At 31.3% G+C, this 11,111-nt stretch overlaps 1 protein-coding gene across 1 annotated transcript in view; it reads right to left on the bottom strand.

Annotated features, from left to right (window-relative positions):
• The window catches only part of LOC106461943 (AP-5 complex subunit beta-1-like), a 60,747-nt gene extending 51,502 nt beyond the window's left edge, over positions 1 to 9,245 (bottom strand). The window contains exons 1-3 of the mRNA XM_022389043.1: positions 8,999 to 9,245; positions 8,208 to 8,274; positions 4,355 to 4,422 (exon numbers count right to left, since the gene is read on the bottom strand). Coding sequence (XP_022244751.1) covers positions 4,355 to 4,422; positions 8,208 to 8,251 — 112 coding nt within the window. The 5' untranslated portion in view covers positions 8,252 to 8,274; positions 8,999 to 9,245. The remainder of the gene's footprint in view (positions 1 to 4,354; positions 4,423 to 8,207; positions 8,275 to 8,998) is intronic.
• Positions 9,246 to 11,111: the final 1,866 nt, after the last annotated feature.

Raw genomic sequence — 11,111 nt, 5'->3', positions numbered from 1 at the left:
TAAGCAGTAACCTTTTCAAAAAATGTCAAAAGATCTGTAAGGCAACATTTTCCCTTAGTAAAACCATGTTGACTAACAAATAAAATTCTAAACTTTGTTAAATGATTTTGCAAAGCATCTTTTATCAGACTTTCAAAAACTTTTCCCAGAACTGATTAAGACTAATGAGTCTATGATTACTTGGACAATTTTTACCACTGCCCTTGAAAAGAGGAGTTACATTAGCTAACTTCCAATCCTCTGGTACCTGCCCACCACTATTCAAGGACTGACCAAAAAATAGTAGCAAGTGGCTCAAATATCCAATCTTTAACCTCCTTCAAAAACCTTGGAGAAATATTATCTAGCCAAAGTGCCTTATCAATCTTTAAACTTCCCAATTTTTTCTTAACCAGCTCAGAATTAATGCAGTCATCTTGATTGATCTTGTTTCCATCTACCAACTGTTTAAGATGTGGAATACTGTTTAAATCTTTGTTAGTAAAAACTGAAAAAAAAGCATAAGTTAATAACCCAGCAAACTCATAATCATCACATATGAACCTTCCTTTATCATCCCTCAAGGATCACCCTCATCCTAACATTTTGTTTACCCTTAATGTATTTAAAGAAATTCTTAGTGTTACTTATTACATTTTCAACCAACCTTTTCTCATATATCTTTTTTGATGTCCTAATTCCTGTTTCACCAATTTTCTTGATTTCTATAATCTTCTAAATCTCCTGTCATACCAGTCAATTTAAATTTCTTATGCTTTTCTTTAATTTTATATCTTATACTCTATGTGAGCCAACCTGGTTTTTTACTTGCAGTGACCCTTTTCTTTCTATAAGGAATATGTTTACCTTGAATATTTGAACATTTAACATAATTTTCCACATCTGATCAGTCTCTCCAAATAGCTGCCCAATTCACAACAAATAATTCTTGTCACATCCCTTCAAAATTTACTTTTTTGAAATTTGTAACCAAAATATCATTATTCCTTATCTCCATATGCAGCAAAACATTGAACCTAATAGAGCAATGATCATTTGAACCCAGATATTCTCCAATTTCCACCCTCTCTATCATTTCTATATTTTAAGTCAACAATAAATCTAAAATAGCATTATTTCTAGTAGGTTCCTTGACTAATTGGTGAAGAAAGCCATCTTGAACAGTTTCCAAAAACCTTTTCCCTTTATATCCACTAATAGAAATCTAAATGGACTCAATCTCCTTGCTATTATATTATGACAATACACACACCACAATCATACAAAAACTAACACATGAAACTCCTAAAAGGCAATCATTCTTATAGATAAATTATAGGCACTAGTGATAATAGGAATACACACAGACTTCAATTAAATATGAACTATTAGCTGAGAATTCTACATCTAGAGAAATTCATGTACCAGTAATTAAATTACCTATTTGGATTTTATATCTTGTAGTGTTTTGTTTAAGAGCTTTTCTATATTATAATCATTAATACGATGTTTCTAGAACAAAAGTAAACACAAACAGATATTCAAAAATGATGTCACATCTCTGTTATAAAAAATCTCACAAAAAAAAATATAAACATGGCAGTGACATTTTATCCTTGTTAATTTTCAGCTAAGTACAAATCACACCATCTAAGAAACAAATAAAATAAATAAAGAGAACACCAAACCACATTATATTTTCCTTAAAATATATGCATGATTTTTTTTATCAAATTTTCAAAATCCAAATTGGTCCTACATTATTCTTATGATTTTCCTATATAATCAAATTTATTTTTAAATATTAATTGGTGACTAGCTGATTAGACTTAGGTGACTGTATAGGCTACTAACAATGACAATAATTGATGTCTCCCACAACCTTACTGTACCTAGTTGGCTCTGTAGGTTTGGAGACATTAAAATTCTGGAAAATGTTACTAAAACTATACTTAATTATATACACAAAACATTTTTAAAATGCCAAGTTAAAAGAATATTGAATAACTCATGTCAAAATGTGGCAATAACTTCCTGATTAGTTTTCAAATTACTAGTTAATACCCTCCATTTTTTGCCTACACCTTCTTATACAAAATGTTGAGTATATATTATTTAAAATGATTTTGGAGCCTGAAAACATTATTACATTAAATGCAATCACATTTGGTCATTCTCTATCTGACAACCATGCATCTGGGACAAGAGCTCAGCAGCATAGTTTCCATTGCAAAAGTCTCCATCTAAAGAGTCTCAGGTCCAAAACACACCTCTTATCCCTTCTCCTTTTTTATAATCCATCCAATAGTTTCCCAATGCCCACTTCAATTACATAGAAATCTATAGATATTGTGCCAGGAAAGTTGACCAACATGTTTTTGTATTATAGCATAGCACAAATACCCATTTCATTCTCCAAATGTTTGAGGATGACTGTAATCCTTATCTTGGTGAACACATACCTTGTAGGCCTTGTTTTCAAATGGAGATCTTTCTTGATTATTTTGCGTACTGTTTCCTGGGGCACTTGGACAACTTTTGCCCCTGACCTTTATTTTCATGGATTCTCAATTGTTACAAGATTCTGTACTTTGCTTACCAAGGTAATGATGTAACTTACTATAGGTCTCTTTCTTGATGATCCTCATTACCCAACATAATCCATATTCCTTTGTTTGTGTATGCCATTAAGTACAAGGATATCCTCATCTTTGAAGTTATAAATACCCAATCTGAACACATCCTTATGAACTGAGTGTATGAATGTTTTGTATGGAAAGGGTTACTACCTTTCCCCAAAAGAGTGATCAATTTTCAATGGCATCACACTACCTATGAAATGGCAAACAATGAAAAAATGAAGTTCTGAATCATTCTGTTTCACTATGACTTTATATCAGCTGTGGTTTTGATGCAATTTACTGATTTCTATATACAATGAAAAAATGTAGTTCTGAATCATTCTGTTCCATTATGACTTTATATCAGCTGTGGTTTTGATGAAATTTACTGATTTCAATGTTCTAACTCATTTAATATAACATACTCTACCTTAAAAAATAGTTTTCCAAGACTGAGTGTTTTTTTGCCTGTTTTTTTACAACACAACCACATTGGGGCTATCTACTGTATCCACCATGGAGAATCAAACCCTCAATTTTAGTGTGCAAATCCAAACACTTACTGCTGACCTACAAGGAGACTCCAAATCTGAAAAATGATCTTTCTGACATGATTCATAAGCTAGATTCTCAATTATATCCACAAATATCAGGTATAAGAAATTCTAACTACCCTTTCAATTAGACTTTTTCTCCTTGTTATATTTGATAATTTTTCTGTTATGAAAAGATTAAAAAAATGTTTAAGACCCTGATAAAGTTATAAATAATTCTATATTCAGCAATAAATGCTAAACTGAGCAGAAATTATCTTTCTAAGTGTAAAAAATATTAACATCCAAAACTAAAAGTCATATATTTTAAAATTAGGTTATATGCATGAAAAACTATAGCCTATTTAAGAAATTAATTTAGCAATTTGACCTAATTCTATGATGGAAACACTAATAATTTTACAGCTTTGTCAAAGCAATACAGTAATCAACACAAGGCTTCTTTACAAAAAATCTGAAGGAAAATTATGTAACAAAACTTTTCTTAAGTATATATTTGTAGATATTTCAATTTAAATTATAGTCACTTTAATTTTTTCACAAGTTACCAAAACTTAGTTTTTTTATACATTCCACAAATATGACAAGATAAATTGAAGAATTAATTATTTAAAGGCTTTAAAGCATTTCCTGGACAAAGGCCTGATCCATATAAATATTTGTTTATGTAAAATATCCACACAATCCATTAACGGGACTATTCAAATAGGGTTGAAAATAAATCCTGCAAAACAAAAAAAGAAGATTATATCCTCTTATTATTGGAACTTCTGGATCATGTTGTTACAATGTAAGAAACAACATTTAAAGCATTAATTTTATCCATTGCAAAAGTTAGCAAATACTACACTTTTTCCAATTCATCCACTTCTTTTGTTAACTTAATCAGTGATGAACAGCAACATACAGAGACCAACTCTAATCACATATTCATAATTTTAAAAATTATTAAATAGCAGAAAAATATAAAGATACAGAAAGCATAAAAAACCTGCATATATATATCCCAAAATTGAACTGGTTTTATTTTTTTAGATTTTGTTGTGATGTTAGAAAAACTGGAAAATAAAAAAAGACAGTCAAAATAATAAAATAAATTTGAACAATAAATGTGAAAAAGAATATTGCATTAAGTTAGAGAAACAATGGCAAATACTGAATAACACAAAAATAGAACAACACTATGTATAAAATACCTACTTTCAGAATCGAGGTTGGAAAAAAATGAGTTCTTATAATCCTGTACTTCTGTTTCTAAAGTTGAAATCCTTAAAGACAGTGTGAAAAACTATTCAATTGTTTATAAAATGTAATACAAATTCACTAAAAAGAATAGCTGGCCACAATGCACTTCCCAGCATTTAATTTGGTGAGATCAGTGCAATAAGGCATTTCATTTCTCACAATCCAAATACATGAAAGTACAAAAATATTAATAACAACTGTTGACTAGTCAACAATAAAAACAAATTCTAAGAATTTTCAAAAACAAATATATAAAAACAATAAAGGTAACTGGTTAACTGTGGAGCTACAATAAACAGCCCCAACTGATTATTTTAAATAAAATATACACAAAATACAAAATTAATTCCACATAAAATCATTCAAAAATAGTAAAATATTTTACAGTCACCACCTGAATGAAAGAAGGGAAAAACTAAAACAGTGAAACAAAAAACTTCTTAACATATCGCTTATGATCTTTTTTAGAAAAGAACATTGTATGAAAATTATGTTAATATTAGCTTACTGTAATATTAAATGGAGCCTTTTAAAACACGTGATCATAGAAACTTCTAATAGGTGTGAAAACCAGCTATGATCAATACTCATGAAGGCGAGTTTCAAATTTCTGAAATCATCAGTACTGATGATTACAGTATGGTATAAAATACTACTGTGTTAGAGAGAACTGAAGCTTTGATTTTTTTTCTGTAATTTGTAATATATTTTGTTAAATAAAAATAATTTCTTGAATATAAATGACAATCTGAGAGATTCTTCAATAACATTAATAGATTATGACACAAGAAAGAATACCATCACTTAGCTTGTTGCACGTTCAAAGGTACCAATAAGCCAACAGCAGAAGTTTACTTTTAATCATTCAGTATTTACAATGATGATTTTAGATTTTCTTTTCATTTGATGTAAAATATGTATACTTTATCAAAATGAATCACTACCAGGTGTTTGGTAGGCTACATGAAAAATAATTTGGTAGCGACCAAAACATCCTAATATTAACTAATAATTTTAACAAGTTTGTATGTATTATTTCTTTTAAAATCTCATCTTTATCATCTCCAAAATGGTTTTAAGATATTAAACCAATTCCTTCAACCATATTAAAGCAATTTCTTCCACCAGTTCAATTCTGCTTCTTCAAAGGTTTCATGTTCAATAATTACTTATTCTGGAATTTATTTATTATAACAATATATTTGTTTTTTGTGTTAAGAATATTTCTGCACATTTATTGGTAATCGTAAATTTTGAAGTGTTTAAAATACTTTACATTTGTTTGTTATCACTAAATTTGTAACTCTTTGTTTCAATATTAACAAATGATAGCTATATATACACTTAATAAATGTACTCTTAGCAACAAAATAAGATTAGGTTGTCAAAATAAATTGGGCAATACTATATAATGAAACAGTGGAACTAAAATTTTAACAGCGATCTATATTACAAAGAAAATGCTCTTAATCCTTTCCCTTCAATCAGAGATGTAAGGATATATACATATGTAAAAAAAACAAATACAGAAACAAACCCGCAGTTTTGACAGTCATAACCGGCACTGATCTAGTCTATTCAATATAAAAGCAGTATTACCTTAAAATAGATATCCAAAAATGATATCTTAACACATTGCGGATGGGTTATGAATTTACTCATGATTCGTTCAGAGCATCTTAGTGTGCCATTTATTAAAACGTTAAGTTTGAAAGGAGTTGGATGTGTTTTATTTTGTTCATAGTTCAACTATATTTTTTATATTTATTTGAAACTTACAGAGTATGTACATGAACACACCTAGTAAATTTTTAAAGTGTGGTATCTTGTAAAACATTTTCCTATATGGAGTGGAACCTCACAAAACTTGCATATGTATCGCATTTCACTTCTTTTCCCATGGGCAGTACAAACTCTGTATGCTCTGGTTGGAAAATTTCTTTTTTCCTGTAGATGAAATGAACCCAGGAATATTCTGCTTCATGTCACTGGACAGTCTTCCTGGGGGATCCTTATGTGGGGCTCTCCTTCTACCTTCAGATGATGGACCGGTTTCATTCCTCTCCAGTTCCAGTGAGCCTTCTTTCTCTTTGTCAGTAATCCATTCTCTTCCAGAGAGAGGAAGAACTGCTTATATTTTTTTTTTCTGTTGATTTGGGGCTTTGTGAATTATATATGAATTGAAAAGGCCACAATTTATTAAAGTACTACCTTTTTTGTCCATTTCACTGTTTTTCTGAGAATGGTGTAGTATGAGAGGTACTGATTTGCATGATCAATATCTTACATGTGGGTGTTATATTAGAGAACACACACAGGTTTTTTTATTTCTCCAGTTATTCTATTTTTCTTTCCTGTGGTAGAAACAGATGAGTCATGGATGGTTGAAACCATTCTCACTTCTTTCTTGTGTTTCCATATAAAAACGAGAACATCATCTTTTCTACGAAAAGCTGTTTCACCTTTTTTCATTGTTGAAACTTCACCCTTCAGGCTTGGCGGTAACCCTCTATTCACTCTCATTGTTCTACAGACTCTTGTTTTATGTTCTAGGAACAGGTCTGCAATGGAAGTACTGTTGGAATTATCCTGGTATACATGGTGTCACAATCCAAGTTTGGGAGCAAGAACTGAATGAATAGTTTCCTCCAATTTTTTCCCCTCACCATTATAAATCTCCATATTGCAAGTATAACCTGTGTCAGTCTCACACACCATTCTCCCCAGCAGGCCACATTTTACAATTTTTGCACAGTTGTATGTTCGGAATCTTAGACGTCCTCTCCATGGAATCATGCCCTCATCCTATGACAACTGTTCCTTTGGTTTGCATAGTGTCCTGAATTTATTGAAGAAATAATCCAGTACTGGTTGAATTTTGAAGAGCCTGCTTGAAGACTCATCCATTTTCTGATTATCATTGAAATGCCAAAATGTCTAAATTTGTTTTGGCTCACTGTCTGCAAAAATACTGGGCTAATCAAAAGATGATCTGTTGACCAATAATCTTTCCAATTATGTTTCCTTGTCTGTCCCATTAGTAGAATAAGGCCTAGGAATTTCCTCATGTCAGTAGGTGTAACTTCAGACCACTGAAGACCTTTAGATGACATTTTATGTTTCTCTGCAGTTTGATTATGGTAGGTACACATTTCAAACAAGTCATCACCAAACATTAGACTTGTCACGGCAGCAATACTTTCAGGTTCAGATGGAGTTATAGTGACCCCTGGATTTCCTTCAAACATTTCCAAGTTCGGTGTAATATCTATTTCTGACCAATTATCGTTATCACAATGGGAAAACAAATCACTAACAGGAACATTTGTAGAATCATCATCATCACTTTCTGATTCAGAATCAGTTGAAAGCACAACAACTTTACATATCTTTGTAGGTCTAACAACGTAGCTGTAGCTAGAGTCACTGTCAGAATGATTCTCAAACACATCCACATCAGAATCTTCACCTTCACTTGGAAGATCTGACAAATTATCATCAAATAGTTCAGTAATTATCTCATCTTCACTCAACACATTACATTTTCTGTGAGAAGCCATTTATAAAAATATGGGTATTGTAAGCAAAAATCAGAAAAATAATAACCATCCGGAACAAAATAAACGTGTCCGACTTCTTTCAAATGCAACATTTTAATAAATGGCACACAAAGACGCTCTGTACAAAACACAAGTAAACTTGTGACCCATCCATAATGTGTTAAAGTGGAGTATTAAAACTACTTTTTGATAGTTTTATTCAAAAATATGTTATTTTTAACCTCTTTCATTAGAGGACTCATAAGTACCTTTTTAATTGTAAGACAGGAACATCCAAATACTGAATAGTCATCACTCTTGCAAATACTGGCCCCTCTGTTCAAAATAAGCACAAAAATATAGTAGTTAACATACATGCCTAATGAACTAATACAGTGGAAACAGAATTAGTTTTTAAATCTCAAATGTATTCACCCAGTTTTGTACAATCAAATAGATCTATTTTCTTGATCTATGAAAATGATCTAAAACAGAATCCATCAAAAAACATGGTCCATGAGCCCAACACCACTTAATTGCATAAAATGACCAAGTGTTTAGTTGGTATATCTATAACAAGCATTCACTGGGACACCTTATTAAACATGTCTGAGGTACACATAGAGGTATAAAAATGTATCGGAGGCAAATGACCTTCAAAATTAAGTCCATTTACATCTACTAAATTTCCAGGGTGTAAACATTGTCAGCATTACCAAATATAGGCTTGTGGAGTATCAATCAAACTCTTGGTCTCAACTAGCTGTTGCATATATCCATTTTGAAAATTTGAAAAGTTAGAGTACTTTAGGAAGCTAAATGTATCATTTCTTTCATTGTTTTTCTATCATGTTTCTGAAACATTTATGCATACAATCATATTTCAGCCAGTTTTCAACTTATTTCCACCAAACCACTCTAAAAATATCTGTAATTATGTGTAAGCTTAGCTTTAGTTGCAAAATCTTATAGGTCATGATCTCTAAGGTACACTGATTTCACAGATCTAACATGTAAATATTGGGCTTTCATGGTAAGCTATTACTAACTTAGCACTCACACATAGTAAGTCCAGTTAATGATCCCTGCTACCAAACTGGTGGCTGAACATGATTTTAATGTTCAATGATCTTGTGTGCTAGGTGACTGTCCTAGCAGTTGTACCAACAGGTTATAATCCTTTACATGCCTGGTAGGAGATGGAAGAGAGTTCCTTTGCTGATGGTACAGTGGCCTTCTGGATGTTTACTATAAAATCTCCATATTTTGATTTTTGTAGCAGTACCATATGGTACTTTGTTTTCCAGCAATCTCATTCCTTCTGAGATCTTTGAATCTGGAACAATGAATGAGTTTTTGACAGATAAAAACTTGAATTAACGTAAGAGCATACATCCTTTACTGGCAACATCTTTTCATTTTAAATATTACACTTCAGGAAGTTTCTTAAAATACATAGTTAATCATCCGAGAAGTTTGTATCTGTATTCAATGAGCTAATCAAATACATAACACCAGAACCTCTGAAGACAACAGAGGATTCTCCATCTTTCTACAGCTTGAAGGATCTTACGAAGAATTCAACAAGGACAACAGAATAGCACATATCCACTGCTCAATTTTGGACAACCTACATACAGTTGGTTCACTTCTTAATAGATTGGCCTGCAAAACGAATGATGTATACTATTCATCTTCAATCTTGATTGCACTTGCCCAATGTTTTTTTGCAACCAACAGACAAAACTATTCAAGTTAGACAGTTAGGTAGGATTTAAATCTGATAAACATGGAACTTATCTTGAAGGCTTCCAAACAGTACTTGAAGATGGGTGGTGCTGTGTCCATCAGACACTCCATCAAAACAGTTAGGGATTTCATCTTTCTTCACAGTGTATCAATGCATGAAAAAAGTGGGCATCACTTGACTAACTGTCTCAAGGAAAAAGAAGACACACCTAAAGTGAAATTTTACCAAGTGATGAGAGACAAGAATGACCTTAAGAGGAATGTCAATCGTATTAAGGAAACATTTAAAATAATAGTCTATTGTCTCTCCACTAAGAAGGCATCACCACCTAAGATTATTGCAGATCTGTTAACAGTCAAAGTCAAAAATAAAATGTGGTTCAACAAGTTCCTAAATAAATGTAAAGAAAATTCAGATGGATCTGAAAAATCAATCACGGTGCACAAAGTGAAGAATTTCAGTCATGATACATTGAAAATTACAGTGTGAGCCAATGACCTAAAATTAAAGATAATTAGTTGCATAAGAGATTTACTTGGATAACATAAATTACAATTAGCTTCAAAATAAGCTGACATTGGTAAAGTCCAATCACATTCTTTAACTGATATCTCTCTCTCATTCACTCACATAAATGGAACAATAAACAAGACATAAATAGCACGAATGAGAAATTTAAACAGAAATCTGATGGTAGCAGTGAACCTAATATTGTCACTGTAAGCATCACTGATGCAATGATTTTCGTGTGCACTCTTCCCTATATTCCAGCAACATTTGGCAAACTTGCTCTGGCAATACTGAAGTTTGCTTACAACTTTATTCATCAAATGTTCATACTGTCTATGATAGATTTCATGTACTAGAACCAACTATTATGGCTCCTGAGCATGCTGCACATGGAAATAATCATGTAACCTACTCAGTGCCAGAATCATCTCAATAAATACTCATTGATTTTCTTCATGTTTCATGTATTTTTGGCTTTTCTGAGTGATGGTGCTTTGACAAGCAGACCTGCTAATCATCTGGTAAATTCTGAGTATTTAGTGTAAAATGAATCTTATTATTCATTATAGTATTGTTATAATGTTTAATGTATAACATATAAATATTCATTATAATATTGTTATAATGTTTAATGTATAACATATAAATATTCATTATAGCATTGTTATAATGTTTAATGTATAACATATAAATATTCATTATAGTATTATTATAACTTTCAAGGTATAGCATAAATATTCAATATGGTATTGTTATAACATTTAATATATAATATATAAATATTTCATATTAGAGAAGATACTGTTACGCCTCTGGTCGATAGTTAATTTTCCGTAAAAATTCTTTCCGAAGAAACTTTACCGATACAAGTCCTTTCTTAAATATTCTTTCCGACTACAACTTTGTAATACAC

The sequence above is a fragment of the Limulus polyphemus genome, unplaced genomic scaffold (genome assembly GCF_000517525.1).
Source record: "Limulus polyphemus unplaced genomic scaffold, Limulus_polyphemus-2.1.2 Scaffold1063, whole genome shotgun sequence".
Taxonomy (NCBI): Eukaryota; Metazoa; Arthropoda; class Merostomata; order Xiphosura; family Limulidae; genus Limulus; species Limulus polyphemus.
Note: the sequence above shows the minus strand (reverse complement) of the source record. Positions and strands in the feature narration are given on the sequence as shown.